Source organism: Camelus bactrianus, chromosome 25 (assembly GCF_048773025.1).
Source record: "Camelus bactrianus isolate YW-2024 breed Bactrian camel chromosome 25, ASM4877302v1, whole genome shotgun sequence".
NCBI classification, from domain to species: Eukaryota; Metazoa; Chordata; class Mammalia; order Artiodactyla; family Camelidae; genus Camelus; species Camelus bactrianus.
Genome location: NC_133563.1, coordinates 10,107,095 through 10,124,951, shown reverse-complemented (window position 1 = coordinate 10,124,951; position 17,857 = coordinate 10,107,095). Strand labels below are relative to the sequence as shown.

At 36.2% G+C, this 17,857-nt stretch overlaps 1 protein-coding gene and 1 long non-coding RNA gene across 9 annotated transcripts in view; one reads left to right on the top strand and one right to left on the bottom strand.

Annotated features, from left to right (window-relative positions):
• The window catches only part of UBR5 (ubiquitin protein ligase E3 component n-recognin 5), a 125,081-nt gene that overhangs the window by 87,288 nt on the left and 19,936 nt on the right, over nucleotides 1–17,857 (top strand). For 4 of the 7 annotated variants that reach the window (XM_074353058.1, XM_010955786.3, XM_045517236.2 and 1 more), the window contains exons 35-47: nucleotides 4,637–4,760; nucleotides 5,325–5,436; nucleotides 6,334–6,465; nucleotides 6,869–7,126; nucleotides 7,665–7,933; nucleotides 8,102–8,313; nucleotides 10,900–11,130; nucleotides 11,606–11,679; nucleotides 12,887–13,059; nucleotides 13,155–13,268; nucleotides 14,168–14,388; nucleotides 15,773–15,893; nucleotides 15,980–16,084. In XM_074353058.1, the coding sequence (XP_074209159.1) occupies nucleotides 4,637–4,760; nucleotides 5,325–5,436; nucleotides 6,334–6,465; nucleotides 6,869–7,126; nucleotides 7,665–7,933; nucleotides 8,102–8,313; nucleotides 10,900–11,130; nucleotides 11,606–11,679; nucleotides 12,887–13,059; nucleotides 13,155–13,268; nucleotides 14,168–14,388; nucleotides 15,773–15,893; nucleotides 15,980–16,084 (2,146 nt within the window). The remainder of the gene's footprint in view (nucleotides 1–4,636; nucleotides 4,761–5,324; nucleotides 5,437–6,333; nucleotides 6,466–6,868; nucleotides 7,127–7,664; nucleotides 7,934–8,101; nucleotides 8,314–10,899; nucleotides 11,131–11,605; nucleotides 11,680–12,886; nucleotides 13,060–13,154; nucleotides 13,269–14,167; nucleotides 14,389–15,772; nucleotides 15,894–15,979; nucleotides 16,085–17,857) is intronic. The other 3 variants (XM_074353060.1, XM_074353059.1, XM_045517237.2) reach the window with 1 other exon arrangement.
• Nucleotides 3,483–17,857, bottom strand: part of LOC105069629 (uncharacterized) — a 53,534-nt gene continuing 39,159 nt past the window's right edge. For both annotated transcript variants that reach the window (XR_012502254.1, XR_012502255.1), the window contains exons 5-6: nucleotides 12,497–12,607; nucleotides 3,483–4,704 (exon numbers count right to left, since the gene is read on the bottom strand). This is a non-coding gene — a long non-coding RNA (uncharacterized LOC105069629). The remainder of the gene's footprint in view (nucleotides 4,705–12,496; nucleotides 12,608–17,857) is intronic.

The window sequence follows — 17,857 nt, the reverse complement described above, 5'->3', positions numbered from 1 at the left end:
TAATCTGGGAAGAAAGTTTACTTTAGTCTTCTGTAGACATCATTACTTTCTGTATTTTCTTACCTTTGAATGTAGCCTACTGTCAGGCCATGCTAAAGAATGCAAAGACCTGTGACTTTCTCTGTGTCCACAGCTTTGGGCTGGGGGACGGTTTGTTATTGCACAATCTAAATAGCAAGCGGAATGCTGGCATTTTAAAATATTCTCCAGCCATATTATTTAGGACAGAGCTAAAACAATTCAACAATAAAAAGTTTCTAGTTTTACGATTATCTATTCTTAAAGCTCATTTATCTTTTCCATTTGTTTGATAGTTTCCCTAACTAGGCTATAAGTTTGTTGAGTCAGAATGTTTAGAAACTAAAATGTGTAATGCATTTGTAATGTTTTAATGTGCAGGTGTAATGTTTTAATAAGGATCTTTGGACCTAGAGACCCTTATTTCTCTTTTCTGGAAAACATCTCTGTGTTAGTAAGGATGGCTTGCTTTAGTATTTGGGCCAGTTCCTAAAAGTTTATCTCTGGGTTTCATCTGGGTTGATGTTGAGTATCTGCTCTCTTGTTACTCTCATTATTACTCCATACGCCAGTGTGTGTCCCAACTTTTCCTTTATTGTCAAGGTCTCATAGGGTACCCTGGAATCTGAATCCAGGTTTGTCTATAAAAGCTTTCCTGTGGAAGCTTTGTCACTGATACACTTCCAGGATTTGCTGAGAACCATTATAAATCAAGCTATATGTTTTCAGACTTGCCAGATAGACCCCATTTTGCGGTGCTTCTGCCAGCAAAATCTGTGCAGGCTCCATGCGATGCCCCTGATCCCGTGAGAAACCACCCAATTACTTACGTGGTATTAACTTGCGAATTCTTTGTACCCTTCATTTTGTTTTGTCCAAAAACATAAAAAATTTTTATCTGTTGAATAGATTTTACGATCATCTCGTCTCTAAATATTTCCTATGAGCCTGCTAAGTTTCAAGATTTTGTGTCCCCTTGCCCTGCTTCTTAGTCTTTAATAAATTTATTAAAGTATTGTGCACTCTAAAGCTTTTCTTCACTCCATTCGTCTTGGTTGGTTCTTTGGCCAGGCTCTCATGTCTTCCCAGAAGATCTCATGATAATTAAGAGATAATAGGGCTGATGTTTTCTACAACTGTTGATCTAGAAGTCCTTCATTATAATAAAGTACAGTCACTCCTTCTCATAGGGTGTATTCTGACTAGCGTTCCAAACATGTCTTAAATAAAAAGTACTCACTTAACCAGTCTGTGGGGTTTCCCATATCTTGGATGGTAAATGGTGTATTATTGCTCCATTGAGTGTAAAGTCTTGAGTTTAATAGCTTTGCTTTTTATATTGCTTCCTTCCACCTCTTTAAAACCCTTCTGTCCTTATTAATTAATCTGTTTTTACTGTAAAGAAACAGTTTATAAGAAAAAGAGAACCATGTCTCATATAATAACAGCTGTTACTGAAATTATAGTATGAACTGTGAACTTTCCTAAACATCACAGATGTATTTAATCTAAAACCTGTTTTAACCTTCCCAGTAAGTCAGATACCTATTATCATCTTAATTTTAAAGTGAGGAAATTGAGGCTCAGAGCAGTTAGGTAACTTGTTCAAAGTCACACAGCTATTAAGGTAAGAGACATTTAGAGAGAATTCTAGATGGATATTTTCCTTTTTCCGATACCCCTGTATATGGGATGGCAGAACAGAGAGAGAAATTGCTGCTTGGTGCTCGCTGATAGTGCTGATGCATTGGGTTAACCAGCCCTGAGGCCCACCCTACCGCACAGCACGAACTGCAGTCCTAAACTCTCGTGGGTGCAGGCTTGTAATTAGAAGTTCTCTGAAGAGACTTCTTTCTTGTCCCCCATCTAGCCATAGCTGATATAGGTAAGTCTCTTGAAATCTTTCGCCCTTTCATGATTTATGTTTGGCTTTATGTATGTGAGGGAAAAACAAGGGATTTCTGTGAAGTAATTTCCTATTTTGCTTAGACCCCAGACTTTCTCCTGTGAAACGTGCAGCTCCTTAGAGCTCTAGGCTAAGAGACATCAGCGGCTGCCTCTAGAGTAAATGGTGGCACTGCTGCCCTCAAGCTTGTTCAGTATGATTGTTTTCTTTTCTCACTAGGATAGTTGTGCTCTGTTTTTGTTTAAATATTTTATTTAGTATTTTTCAGTGTTCTATACTAAGAGGGATTTCTCTGCACAGTCTCGCAAATTGCTGGGAACAGAAGTCCCCAAAACTTAAAAAAAAAGTATTTTAACAACTGTTGGACTGGATTTCAGGACTGTGGGGCTTCATTGTGCCAGGAAGTCTAGTGGGGAAAAAATGGAATCATGGTGTGAAGAGCCATGAAGCTCCATTTCTTAATGGGGAGTTGCAGTCTGTTTTGTGTATTGGTGGCATCATACCTACTAAGTGCATGACCTCTTAAAGTAACTACTTTGAGAGTACTGCTGGTCTTGTGGATGTTTGTTCCAGAATGTTTTTTAAAAAGAATCATTAATTGTGGCTTGACATAATGTTGACTTTTACATTTTAATATTGAAAATGTTGAAATCTTACTGGTTGGAAATACCCTTATCATCTTTTTATATTTTCTTTTTTAAAAAATTGAGGTATAATTAACATACAATATTACATTAGTTTTGGGTGTACCACACAGTGACTTGATAATGTTTATACATTATAAAATGAGTACCAAAATAAGACCAGTTAGCATGTGTTATCTCTTCAGATTTTCTTTTGGCCTCTCCACATGCCTTATAATTCACTGTCTCTGTGAATTACCAGTTACTTAAATTTCTAGTATTAAATAGCATAGTGAGACTAGTCTATTTATTGAAAGCAGAGTGTCTAAGATGAGTTTTCACATGTCTCTGGTTTGATTCTCATTTCTCAGAGCAGCTGAGGTGAGGAAAACACTGTGTTAACACTTAAAGGTCCTTTAACCTCTTTTAGATGTGTTTTTTTTTTTAATGAAAAAAATTTTTTATTGAAGTATAGTTGGTTTATAGTGTTGTGTTAGTATCTGGTACACAGTAAAGTGATTTAGTTATATGTATATTTTTCAGATTTTTTTCCATTATAGTTTGTTACAAGATATTGAATATAGTTCCCTGTGCTAAAGAGTAGGATCTTGTTGTTTACCTATTTTATATATAGTAGTGTGTATCTGCTAATCCCAAACTCCTAATTTATCCCTCTCCCGCTTTCCCCTTTGGTAACCGTAAGTGTGTTTTCTGTGTCTTTGACTCTATTTTTGTTAGTTTGTATCATTGTTTTAGATTCCACATATAAGTGATATCATATTTGCCTTTTTCTGACTTACTTCACTTAGTATGATAATCTGTAGGTACATCCATGTTGCTGCAAATGGCATTTCATTCTTTTTTATGGCTGTGTGATATTCCATTCTATATATGATATATTCTATTTTATATATACACACACACACACAAACACATAGATGTACTTTGTTTTATTGAGGCACAGTCAGTTTACAATGTTGTGTCAATTTCTGGTGTACAGCACAATGCTTCAGTCATACATGATTGTACATATATTCATTTTCATATTCTTTTTCACTGTAAGCTACTACAAGATATTGAATATAGTTCCCTGTGCTATACAGTATAAACTTGTTTATTTTATATATACCAGTCAGTATCTGCAAATCTCGAACTCCCAGTTTATCCCTTTCCATCCCTGTCCCTGCTGGCAACCACAAGTCAGTATTCTATGTCTGTAAGTCTGTTTCTCTTTTATATAAAATTTCATTTGTCTTTTATTTTTAGATTCCACATATGAGTGATACCATATGGTATTTTTCTTTCTCTTTCTGGCTTACTTAGAATGACGATCTCTAGGTCCATCCATGTTGCTGCAAATGGCATTATGTTCTTCTTTTTTATGGCTGAGTAGTATTCCGTTGTATGAATATACCACAACTTCTTTATCCAGTCATCTGTTGATGGACATTTAGGTTGCTTCCATGTCTTGGCTATTGTAAATAGCGCTGCTATGAACATTGGGGTGCATGTATCTTTTCGAATTAGAGTTCCCTTCAGATATATACTTAGAAGTTGGTGATTCTATTTTAAAAATCTTACTTTTGAACTTCTCCCCCATACTCATCAGGAAGTCATGGTTAATAAGCTGATGCAAAGCAGGTCATGTTAATTAGGTATCTTAAAGAGTTGGTCACTTGTAATAAGCGCACTTCTGTTAGTGGATGAGTGCTGCTATCAGAGCATTTGGAAATTGAAGGCTGCTCGTATCAAAAGCAATAGAAAAGGAAAAATCTTTCATGTAGAAATATTTCAGTGGGAAGGACTCATGAAAGTATATGCATTACCATAGATTTGAAATGACTTACTAAAAAGTAAAAACAATTCTAAGATTTATAAATTAAGTCTCTATGGTAAAATTATTTCTTTGAGGTTCATATTTTCCGATATACTATAGGTTAATTATTACCAGTTTCCAAGAAATTTTACGTCGGATTTAAAATAACATCCTAACAAGTGAATCACATTGAGTAACACTGAGAAGCATGAGAGTCTGTGCTGTCTGTCAGGGGGGCGGCAGCAGTGTGCTCATAATCTGATTCCTTAACAGCTCCAGCCAGTCCCAGTCATCCTACATCATCCGGAACCCACAGCAGAGGCGCATCAGCCAGTCGCAGCCTGTTCGGGGCAGAGATGAAGAACAGGATGACATTGTTTCAGCAGATGTGGAAGAGGTGGTTTTAATTGTTATAACTGTGGTAGATGAGAGGCTTGTATTTAAGAAGGAAGGGGAAAGTAGTCACTAGAAGTTTTATTACTAGTGGCTTACTACTATTACATGTATATGTGTCCAGCGTGTAAGACTTTGGTTACATGTTTTCATTTATGGTTATACATCTTAAAATATTTTAATAATCCTTGATTTGCTCAATAATAAGAAACTGGAAACAAACTTGTTCCACTTGAGGGTTCATGAAAAAGATATTCTCAGTGTTAAAAAAAAGTTTTAGTAGTTTTGTGCAATGTATTTGAAGATAGAGAGGATACTGCATATTAATTAGGTAAACTTTATAATTGCAGAACTTTAAAAAAAACTTAGACTCCCCACACAGTTGTTACACTTCAGGTTTTAAGGTTCTGTGTATGGACCTAATTTTAAACATTGGAGTATGTTTGCATAATTTTTTATAGCAAGTTGATCACTAGTAAATGAAAATTCTAATTGCTGTTGAGGAATACTGGTAGAGATGTGGGTTTATTATGTATCTTGATTGTCTACAAATAAGATCTGGATTTAGGTTGAGGTGGTGGAGGGTGTGGCTGGAGAAGAGGATCATCATGACGAACAGGAGGAACATGGGGAAGAAAATGCTGAAGCAGAGGGACAACATGATGAGCATGATGAGGACGGTATGCAGGTTATTTGAGAAATTATTCAGTATGAGTAAATATGGTCCCTTTAAGAGAGATTATTTCAGAGAAAAGCCATATTTGATGTTTAGTGAAATGTTCAACATATTTTGTTTTCTTCTCTCTTTACCTTTTGGTTTATACTTTCTATTTTCTTAAAAGGCTTTTAGAAACTAAAATGATCATAACTACATAACATTTGAAAATTAGAGAACAGGAAAATGACCCATATACTCATAATCCCACCTAGATGTTAACAGTTTGTATTTTTACTTTCCGTCTCCCCCGTACTGTCCCCATCCCATCATGTCTTTGGGGTATTGTATGCGTAAATTTTGTGACTGTTTTTTTCACTTACAATAATCATTTTGGGTTTTTGCTTCATAGTGACCATAACCATTCTTATTAGTGCTGTAGGATAGACTTTTGGGGATCAGCTTTATTGGCGTGTAATTGACATAATAAGCTACACATGTTGACAATTTATAAGTTTATATATTTTGACATGTGTATATATTTTGAAATACAAAGGATACACATTTTTGACCTCCTTCCCCTCTTGGAATCCCAATATGTAAAACATGAAAATGGAGCAGTGGATGTAACCCAGAGCTTGCCCACTGTCTGAAGTCCTCCTACCTAACATTTTTTACCTGAGGCTGTGCAGGACAGATTTTGAATCACAGTGTCCACTGAGTACAATGATTTACCTAGTCATTCTTCTGCTAAGCAGGCAGTTATGCTTTCTCTAGTAGTTATCACTTCTCTGGCACCCCCTCAACCCTCCCCCCAACTCCCCTTAGTTCCCACCCTTATGATATTCTGGCTTATCAGACCCTGTCTTGATCCACAGTGAATTTGTATTTTTTTTCCTTATTATTTAAATATTTTTGCTAGGGAGTGACATGGAGCTGGACTTGCTAGCAGCTGCTGAAACAGAAAGTGACAGTGAAAGTAACCATAGCAACCAAGATAATGCTAGTGGGCGTAGAAGTGTTGTCACTGCAGCAACTGCTGGCTCAGAAGCAGGTATGTTACCTTATCTTAGCAACTTTCTTGCTTATAGTAAGGCTATGTATGTAGAATTGGTTAAACTGCTCAGTAGAATATGCACAAAGGTGGCTAACCCCTTTTATAACTTTATCCCTCTGTAGGTGTTAGTGAAGAAGACAATGATTTCAATGACTTTTGAGTTTTTGGGGGGTTTTTTGTTTTTTGTTTTTGCATATCTGGTTTTTAAATAATGAATTATTTTTAACGTTCATTTGAAAGTATTCTAGTTAAACTGTTTTAATAATGGGTTTTGTGGACTATTGAATACAGTCTAGCATTCTGTTTTATATGTGTATTTGCCTGAATGAGGGGGGGTACACGGTAATTTTAAGTATCAACAAACTCACAATGATTTTGGTTTTAAAAATGAAAAATTTAGGTGCAAGCAGTGTTCCTGCCTTCTTTTCTGAAGACGATTCGCAATCAAATGACTCAAGTGATTCTGACAGCAGCAGTAGTCAGAGTGATGACATAGAACAGGAGACCTTTATGCTTGATGAGCCATTAGAGAGAACCACAAATAGCTCCCATGCCAACGGTGCTGCCCAAGCTCCCCGTTCCATGCAGTGGGCTGTCCGCAACACCCAGCATCAGCGGGCAGCTAGCACAGCCCCTTCCAGTACATCCACGCCAGCAGGCAAGTCTGAAAACTTGGTAATCCTGAGTGTGCTTAGATGGGTTTAAAAATTAGGCATATTCTTCTAGAGAACAAATTAAGTGGTTTCATAATAGTTCTTCATTGTTTTGCTGAGTTCAAATAGAAAAATTATTTGCATATGCTTATAGCGGTGTTTCTCAGTCTCTGTACCATTGCTACCTTGGGCTGAATAATTCTTTGTGACCCTGCACTGTAGGATGTTTAGCAGTATCCTTGACCTTTACCCACTAGATGCCAGTAGTACCCCCCACCAGTTGTGACAACCAAAAATGTCTGCAGACATTGCCAGTGTCCCCTTTTGGGGATACAGTGGCAAAACTGCCTCTGGTTGAGAACATAGTAATTTTTGTCCCCTTTATCATTCCCCTCCCTAAATTAGTGTGGTTTGAGAAAATGCTCATTTACCATATTTGCTAATGTAATTGATCTTTTAGCTTATTTAAATATATACAGTGTTACAGAAACACAGTTAGCGACTGACATTAGTTTATTGTGGTTGTCCTTCTTTTCCTTACAGCAAGTTCAGCGGGGTTGATTTACATTGATCCTTCAAACTTACGCCGGAGTGGTACCATCAGCACGAGTGCTGCCGCTGCAGCAGCTGCTTTGGAAGCTAGCAATGCCAGCAGCTACTTAACATCTGCAAGCAGTTTAGCCAGGGCTTATAGCATTGTCATCAGGCAAATCTCGGACTTGATGGGCCTTATTCCTAAGTATAATCACCTAGTATACTCTCAGATTCCAGCAGCTGTGAAACTGACTTACCAAGATGCAGTAAACTTACAGGTATGAACCATTGAAAAGTTACCCATTCAAATATATTTTTTGGCTGTCTGTCATGAGAATTCCAGTATGATGGGAAATAATGTTAGGAGTTAAATGTTTGTATCATACTACTCTATCAAATTTGACTTTATCTGGATAGTTTTAACTATTTTAGTTTGGTCTTCGTAGAACTATGTAGAAGAAAAGCTTATTCCCACTTGGAACTGGATGGTCAGTATTATGGATTCTACTGAAGCTCAATTACGTTATGGTTCTGCATTAGCATCTGCTGGTGATCCGGGACATCCAAATCATCCTCTTCATGCTTCTCAGAATTCAGCTCGAAGGGAAAGGATGACTGCACGAGAAGAGGCTAGTTTACGAACCCTTGAAGGCAGACGGTATGAAATTCTTTGTATATGCTTATTTGTTTAGACAGAACCCTTATATCCTAGAAATTTAGAGCTTTTTGATTTCTATTACATAAGACCTCATTCTGTTATAAAGGAGGAAATAAGTGCCTTTCATCATTACTTCTTTTAAATTGTGTCGTTGAAGCAAAATAAGTTATAATCCAAGCTGTTTTTTAAAAATTCATTCATACTGTAGGAATCTGACACTAAATACTTTCCATTTTTGAAGTAGTTGGTCTACATCCTTGTCTCATCCTCGGAAGGCATATATTCATTGAAAGACTTATTTTGACTATGATTGAATATGAATGTACTTTGTGCTTGGGAAGAGGAAAGTCTGTGTAATTACCCAGGCTGCTCTTTTCGTTTCTCAAATCAAACTTCTTTTTCTACCTCCCCCAGCCTATTGAATCAGAATTGACGTGTTTCTTTATGTATTTGTTTTGTTCTATTCAATTATAAGATGACCTTTTTCAGAACTAGAAATTAACCCAAACATTGAACGCTAGACTAGTGGCAGTGCTGTATAGTGAGTGTCCCATACCAAAAGGCAAAGTTCTAGGATTTGGTTCTAGCGTTGCCTCAGGCTAAACCACCTTACTGCTTTGAGTGGATCGTAAATGGGGGAAAGACAAGGGTCCAGGAGGCTGCTTTGGAAATTTAACAAGACTACAGTTGGAGTTCAGAAGAGAAATAACAGTTACTAAAGTAGGTCAGTGAAGGCCAGTGATGAGGAGAGAGAAGCATTGAAATCATACAAACAGATTTTAGGACCTTGTTGGGGGATGGAGCAGGAGGAGGCAGAATTTACATTTAGATTTTGATTCTGAATAACTAGTAAGAAAATTAAGAGAAAAATCTAGAGGAGTGGAGTAGACATACTTGCTTTTGAACATGTTGAGAACTGGGAGAGAATTTAGTGGAAGTGTCTAGTATGCAAAATTGAATGCTTGGCAGAGAGATCTGAATTAGAGTAAAGATTTGAGAGGCAGCAGCTTTCCCGTCCTTCGAAGCCTGCTTCACCAATAAGCATAAGCCTTGTCTTCATTAGGCTAGTCACTACCCCAAAGAAGATGGATTTTTAATAGAACTTAATTGGTGATAGGGTTCCCCTTTTTCTCTTGCTCTTACTCTAATATAATAGCTTTATTGAGATGTAGTTCATATACCATATAGTTCACCCATTTAAAGTATACAGTTCTGTGGTTTTGAGAATATTCAGAGCTGTGCAACCATCATCACAATTCATATTGGAATACTATATTCATTTCCACAAGAAACCCGATACCCATTTGGAGTCACCTCCCATTTTCCCCTGCTTTCTAACCCTAAGCCACCACACTGATCTACTCTCTGTCTCTATGGATTTGCCTCCTGTGGGCATTTCATATAGATGGACTCGTGGTCTTTCATGCCTGGTTTCTTTTACCTGGCATAATAGTTTTAAGGTTTACCCTTGTTTAGCATGTATCAATACATTATTTCCATTGTATGGATATGCCACATTTTGTTTTTCCATTCATAAGTTGACAGACATTTGGGTTGTTTATACCTTTTGACTATTATGAATAATGCTGCTATGAACATTTGTGTACAGGTTTTTGTGTAGATACGTCTTCTCAGTTATCTTGGGTATATACCTAGTTGTGGAATTGCTAGAATATATGGTAATTTTCTTTGTTTAACCTTTTGAGGAACTGCCAGACTATTTTCTAGAGTGACTGCACCATTTTTACATTCCCAGTAGCAGTGTATAAGGGTTCCAGTTTCTCTACATCCTTGTCAACACTTGTTAGTATCTGTCTTTTGGATTATAGGCATCCTAGCAGGTGTGAAGTGGGATCTCATTGTGGTTTTGATTTATGTTTCCCTAATGGCTAATAATGTTGAGCATCTTTTTCGTGTGCTTATTGGCCATTTGTGTTTCTTTGAAGAAATATCTATTTAGAAGCTTTGTCCATTTTTAATTGGCTTGTCTTTTTACTATTGAATTGTATGAGTTCTTTTCTGTATTCTGGATACAAGTTCCTTAACAGATATGATTTGCAGAAATTATGTCCCATTCTGTGGGTTGTCTTTTCAGTTTCTTGAAGGTGTCTTTGAAGGACATACGTTTTTTAATTTAGATAAAGTCCAGTGCTATATCTTTTTTTTTTTTTTTTTTTTTTTTTTGCTTTTGGCGTCATTTTAGGCAGTGGTTCTCAAAGTGTAGTTCCCAAAATAGCTGCATCAAGATCATCTAAGAGCTTGTTAGAAATACAAATGGTGGGTCCAACTACATGTTTCAACAAGCTCTCCAGGTGATTTTGATGGACGGACACTGAAGTTTTAGAATCGTTGTCTTTAGGGAAGGAGTACCTTCTGCCATTCCAAAGGACATTTGAATTTCTTCCCTTTATAAATGTACAGTACTGTAAATCATACACAATGGTTATATTTCTAAAGCAGAGCCCAGGCTTAATGAATTTTTATTTATGGATAGTCTCAGTTTCTAATTTTGCATATTTATAAAATTGGTAAATTTCACATTTGTGTTCTTTTTGTAAACATTTTCATATCTTTTCACTCCTACAGACGTGCCACATTGCTTAGTGCCCGACAAGGAATGATGTCTGCTCGAGGGGACTTCCTAAATTATGCCCTGTCTTTAATGAGGTCTCATAATGATGAGCATTCCGATGTTCTTCCAGTTTTGGATGTTTGCTCACTGAAGCATGTGGCATATGTTTTTCAAGCCCTTATATATTGGATTAAAGCAATGAATCAGCAGACAACCTTGGATACACCTCAACTGGAACGCAAAAGGTATCCGTACTTGCCATGAGATTGATTTAAGAAGTACTTGCTCAGTAGGGTCTCCATTAGTACCTCAGTACATTTTCTGATTTTTGGAGAAGGAGAACAACATTCCAAAAGAGAAATAGTGGGAAGGTGGGCTTGAGTCTGTCCAGCCTTTCTCCATAACTACTCCTAACTTAATACATGAAACCTAAGAATCCATTTAATCTTTATGGTTGAGATAGTTTATCCTGATTGTTTATCGTACTCACTATTTCTTGGTATGATTAGCCTTTTGCTTCTTTTGAGCCTGTTTAGGAATTGTAGTACATTTGGCTGATGAATCCACCATTCCCAAAGTCTAAACTTGACACAGTGTTTCAAATTGGCTAGATCCTAAACAGACCTTTTAAGTACGTTTTGCTTATAGTTCCCACCACCTTTGCTCCTGTTCATATAGCATGAGTACTTCATGTAAAATGACTCACTTGTCTTTTTAAAGGACACGAGAACTCTTGGAACTGGGTATTGATAATGAAGATTCAGAACATGAAAATGATGATGACACCAATCAAAGTTAGTGTACAGAAAATCTGCTAATCTACTTCAAGAAATGGCTGCCTCAGTATTTCCCCTTCAAGCTTTTTAACTTCATTGTTTTCTGTCTGGGTGGGGATTTCTCTTTTCTTCTCTATGTCCCATTTCTTACACTTTCTGTCCATTTTTCCTTTTACATCCTTGCATTAGTTACTTCATAAATAAGGATGAATTATAGAAATACTATGAACTTTTCAGTAGTTGATTTTTTTTTCTATTTTTATTTTGTATCCCTCCTTTGCATTTCTTAGTGTTAATGTTTACCTTTTCTCTTAAGTGTGTAGGTGTTACGTATGTTTAGATAAAGCCAGAACCTTTGTTAATATTGATGTAAGATTTATTCAAGAAAATGGAAAATACCAATTATAACTTCCAAATTTTATCAAAACTCAGCAGTTAATGCAATAAAAAAAGGAAATACTCCAAACTCAAGAAATTTTGGGATCTTCTCCACTCTTTTTTTGTAGTTTTCAGATACTATTTCAAGTAGAATTAAAATATTTTTATAGTGGGGTCAAATAGTCCACTTGCCTGTTCCTTATTATCAGCTAGTACTTTTATTCACCTCTGGGAAAGACAACTGACTTAACTACCCTTTCTTGTGAACCCAGCCATAGCTCACTATTTTCACAGCAAGCTGTAAAGCACTGCCAAAAGTTTTATTCTGTTAAAGGGGTTGGTGTTGCTGTGCTGTTTGCCTGTTGGGACGCATGAGTTGCTTAGACATTTCTCTGTTTATCTTCTTATAAAGGAAACAATTTATAAGTAAACAAGTGCTCAAATTTCAGCTACTTACCATCTCCTCCTTTTGGAGTCATTAGTAAGCCAGGTCCTAAATATGCTCAGGAAACTGACTGTGTTCTGGTCTGAATCTCTAGAGTGAAGAAGAGGTGGATGTGGATAACATCTGTCCAAAACAAAATAGAATAGTATTTGTTACTGCTAATTTTTTTTTGCAAGTTTTTATTATGTTAAAATACACATAAATAAACTTTATCATTTTAACCACTTTAAAGTAGTATTTTAAGTTGTCATTTTAAAATATTACCAAAAGTTTGGACTGTTGATTTTGAGTGGCATTAAAATTTTATAGAGATAAAAGGAATTTTGGATTGAGCAGATGAAGATTCTTTTACCCTTCCCCAATAATTATTTTTTCTAAGAAAACATCTCTCTTTTTGTTTAGGTGCTACTTTGAATGATAAGGATGATGACTCTCTTCCTGCAGAAACTGGCCAAAACCATCCATTTTTCCGACGCTCAGACTCAATGACATTTCTTGGGTGTATACCCCCAAATCCATTTGAAGTGCCTCTGGCTGAAGCCATCCCTTTGGCTGATCAGCCACATCTGTTGCAGGTGATTTAAATAAACTAGTCTTGAGGTTTCTTTTTGGTTGACTTTACTTTTTTAAAGTGTTGAATGTAACTGTAATATTTCTGTTACAATTCCAGCCAAATGCTAGAAAGGAGGATCTTTTTGGCCGTCCAAGTCAGGGTCTTTATTCTTCATCTGCCAGTAGTGGGAAATGCTTCATGGAGGTTACAGTGGACAGAAACTGCCTTGAGGTAAGATAGTGAAAAACTGAACACTTAACACCAGCATCCAGAATTTTGGAAATGCATTAATTCAGAATATTGTATTTCCCCAAATAATGGAAGTAGCAGGAATTCTTATGACATAATTAAAGGAATTAGTCTGTGATGTCATTAGTCTGCTTTGAGACTAACTTGCTGTATGTCAGGTTACTTCACCTATAAAATGGCAGTTTCATGATATGCTTTGCTTGTTTCAGTTAACTATTGTAATGCAGAAAGTTTAAATTTATAAATATATAACTTTTCTTTTTTAGTCTAGAATGTGAATAAATAAAGTAATATTAATAATGATACCTAACATTTGTTGAATAAAATTCTGTCTCCTGGGCAGTCTCAATTACTCTTTATAACCATGTTGGGTAGAAAACATTGTTGTCCTGATTTCATGGGTAAGGCTTGGAGAGATTATATAAATTTCATGTGAGAATGTCTATTATTAGACAGCTAGTTAAGTGACAGATCTAGTTTTAGGTAAAAGTCTGATTTGAGAGCCTAAAAGAATACTGTACTGTTTCTACAATGAAGAAGTAATACTACATTTAAGAACAGACATGGGAGACACTGTATTCAACTACAATAGAATTTTCTTTATTACCTAAATGATAAAAGAGAATCTTGTGTACATAAGTCACTTAAGTAACCACAGATACTATAAAGATACCTTTAAAAGTTCTCTGAGGCTGCTGTGGTAAATGCACTGGAATTGATTCTAGGGGAATCAGACAGACAAAAAATAGGTTGCATCTTTGTAATTGAAGTGCCAGAAAGGAATTATTTAACTTCCATGTGATTTCTGTGGACTAAGTTGAAAAGGAAGTCTATTCAGTTTATTTTTTTAATATCTGACTTTTAAATGTAAAAATTCATAGGTTCTTCCAACTAAAATGTCTTATGCTGCCAATTTGAAAAATGTAATGAACATGCAAAATCGACAGAAAAAGGAAGGGGAGGAACAGAATGTGGTACCAGAAGAAGCTGAGAGTTCAAAACCAGGGCCATCTGCTCATGATCTCGCTGCACAGTTGAAAAGCAGTTTACTAGCAGAAATAGGACTGACTGAAAGTGAAGGACCACCTCTTACATCTTTCAGGTACTTGCTAAGTGAAGACAGTTTTTCCTTTCCATTCCTTTATGGCTGCTATAATTTTTGTAAGAATTTTTATTTAGAAAATTTATAATTTACTTTGTATTTCATTTGTATATGACTAATAGAATGAAATGCTATTATTTGTGTTTTCCTAGTTTATAATCAGATATTTAAATATTAAATTAGATGGGGATTTTTTTTGCTGTTGTTAGATTAGATTTGGGGGGTTTTTTGTGACTATTTTGTCATTGACATTCTGATTTTCTCCTCACTTTATCGAGGAAATTCTGACTGTTTTTAACGTTCAGTACTGAGTTAAAGTATATATCCATGTCAAACTGCCAGTTACACATTTGTTACCAGCAGCTTAGCTAAGGGGGCAGGGGGAAACATGGGAATAAAAGAGCTTTCTAGATTTATGACTTTCACACTCGCTTGGGCCTGCTCCTTTGTCAAGTTCCCATTCAGTCATTCTGTTGCAAGAGGTAGGTTCTTTGCTTTCCCAATAAAAATTTGCTAGTGTATACTGTGGTTCAGTATGGCTAATCACCTAATGAATTATTGAGTATCTGCTTTATGCTCCATGGTTTTTGGTCGTTTTTGGTTTTTTTGTTTGTTTGTTTTTTGCTTAAGAAGAGTTAAGCTAGTTTAAGAAACTAAATGTATCTTGTCTAACAACCATAAAAAGCGAGGAATAGTTGTGGACTGGGATGGCCCAAGCTTCCTAGAGACAACATGGTCTGAGCTGAGATGATTAGAATGTGTAGACACAGATAGATTGAAGGAGAGAAGAATTAGTGGTAGAGGGACAAGCTGTTTATTCTTTCTGGCTAGTGGTAAAATAAAGGAGGGGATAAAGTAGAATATTGCCTTTGGTGATGGAAAGGAAGCCATGGATAGGAAGAGAAACTCACAAAGGACTTCATCACTCTGGAGGAACTAGGGGAAGAACAAATTTAAATTTCTTTCGAAAACAAGTGGTACTACTGAAGGAACTCAGGGTGCAGTGTCATGGTAGTGAAGAGGCCATACTCAGCTTCACCAGGTTGAGTTTGAGTTGAGTATAATTGAAGTTGATATATTTAACACAATGGAATTCTGGTCCAGTGTGAAAGTTTTGAGGAGGTAAAATGAAACATGACAACAGAGGCAGCATCCTGGGGATGAATCCTTATGTAAAGGACAGAAGGAATAATGGAGTAAAAATGGGAAGTTCTGCAAGGAATGAGTCTCTGTAGAAAAGTTCTGCATTAGAGAGGTGTGGTTCTGAAGTACTTAAGAGAACAGAATATTAAAAGACCAGGTAAGTTACTGTTATTGACCAAAACCCAGGAAATTATTAGCATTGGCTAAATTGCTTCCCTTTCTCCCCTTAAACTTCTTACAGGCCACAGTGTAGCTTCATGGGAATGGTCATTTCCCATGACATGCTGCTAGGACGCTGGCGCCTTTCTTTGGAACTGTTCGGCAGGGTTTTCATGGAGGATGTTGGAGCAGAACCTGGATCAGTATGTATTTTGAGAACTTTACATTCTGTTCTGCCTGATAAGAACATATTTCAGAGAATAATTCTGTCATGCATTTTTTTTTAAAGATCCTAACTGAATTGGGTGGTTTTGAGGTAAAAGAATCAAAATTCCGTAGAGAAATGGAAAAACTGAGAAATCAGCAGTCAAGAGATTTATCACTAGAGGTAAAGGTATTTAGATTTTCTTATACTATACATATAGTATGCCATTTATATAAAGTTTAAAAACCAAAAAATAACTATTTTATTTAGGGGTACATACTGTGTAATTAAAATTTTAAAGGAAATAAACGGTAATCACCAAATTTAGAGTAGTGGCTATCTCTGGCAGTTGGCTTCCTAACATCCTATAATGATGAGCAATGGGTTTGTTTAAGTATCATGAACACACGGATTTAAACTTTTGATACGCTTCATTCCACTGATACTCAAATTGTCTTTGGCTAGTGGGAGTCCTGGGTCTTTGGCTTATGAGTCCTTTTGATATGACTCCAATAATCTTTGATAACTTCCTTACTTTTTGGTACGTCTCATTTTGTGTATTTTCTGTCACAGACCTTAAATCAGCCATTTCTTCAAGAAGCCCTGGTTTCCTTTAGCAGAAAACTGAATTTTGAGATTATAATCTGGGTTCTAGGTTGCTCACTGCCTATTGGGTTGGTCATTGTCTCTAGGCCTTTTAGTGGAAAGAACTAGGAAATGCCCCTTTAAAAAAAGAAAATTCTGTCATGAGTTCATACTGATACTCCTGACTCAAAATGATTTAGGACCACAAAATTGTTTTATTTTCACCTTTTAGTCTTTATTGTCTTTCTTCTGAACTGAATAATATCCAGCTTCCCAGCAACACTGATAAGATCACTCATTTGCTTCTGTCCCACAGCATGCACACAGCAGCCTTAGAGTCCCAGCATCAACACTACTGTCAACAAAATGACTGAAGATAGCTTAGATTCATTTGCAGTTTTTTGTTATTAGAGCATATCCAGTTGGAGATGTAGAGTCAGATTACATTGTTTTAAAGTTACTTGAAATAATTCCTCTAAGTGAGATTTTGCTTTCTCATCTCCACATAATTAGGGCCTTTTGTTTCATTTTGCTTTTGTTTTTTCAGGGATTGCTCACCCCCTTTAAAATTTTGTTTCATAATTAATGTAAAATATCCACAGTGTTGCAAGGTCAACTCTGTATAGAAGAAAGTTGTATTCAGAGAAATCTAGTTTCCATTCCTGTCTCTTTTACTGTGTGTACCCCCTGCCTCCTTTCAAGTTTTCTATTTTTAGCTTATTTTCCTCCCCTCTTTCAAAAAAATACAATCATGTGTGTTCATTCATTACCTCTCTCCCTGACACTTAGCGTGCTATTACACATTTTACTACATCTTGTTTTTCCCAGTTACCAGTATCTCCCAGAGAGAAAGCCATGGTTATATATAGAGGTATTCTGCCGCCTTTTTTCCAGCTGCCTAATTTTAGTACTACATTTTATGGTTGTATCAATTTTTTTGACCAGTTTCCTATTGGTAGACATTTGGATGTGTTTCCACTCTTTTGCTGTTAAAAATAGTGGTGTGATGAATAGCTTCTTGTGTTTCTCTGTTTGGCTAGCATGTCTTTGAGACAGATTCTTAGACATGGAACCCAGACACAAGGTCTGAGGCTATGTGCATATAATTTTGCCGAATATTGCAAATACCTCTACATAATGGTTGTATGTTTTTGCACTTGCAACATCAACATGAGAATTCTTGCTTCTCCAAAGTCTTGCCAGCATTGTCAGATTTTGAGGTTTTTTTCCCACATCTGACAGGCAAGAAATGGCATCTCAGTACAGTTTTCACTTGCATTTCTCTTATTATGAGCAAAGTTAAACATTGTTTCATATAATTCATATATTATGGATATTTTTCTTGGAACTGCTGATATATCTTGACCATTTTTCCTA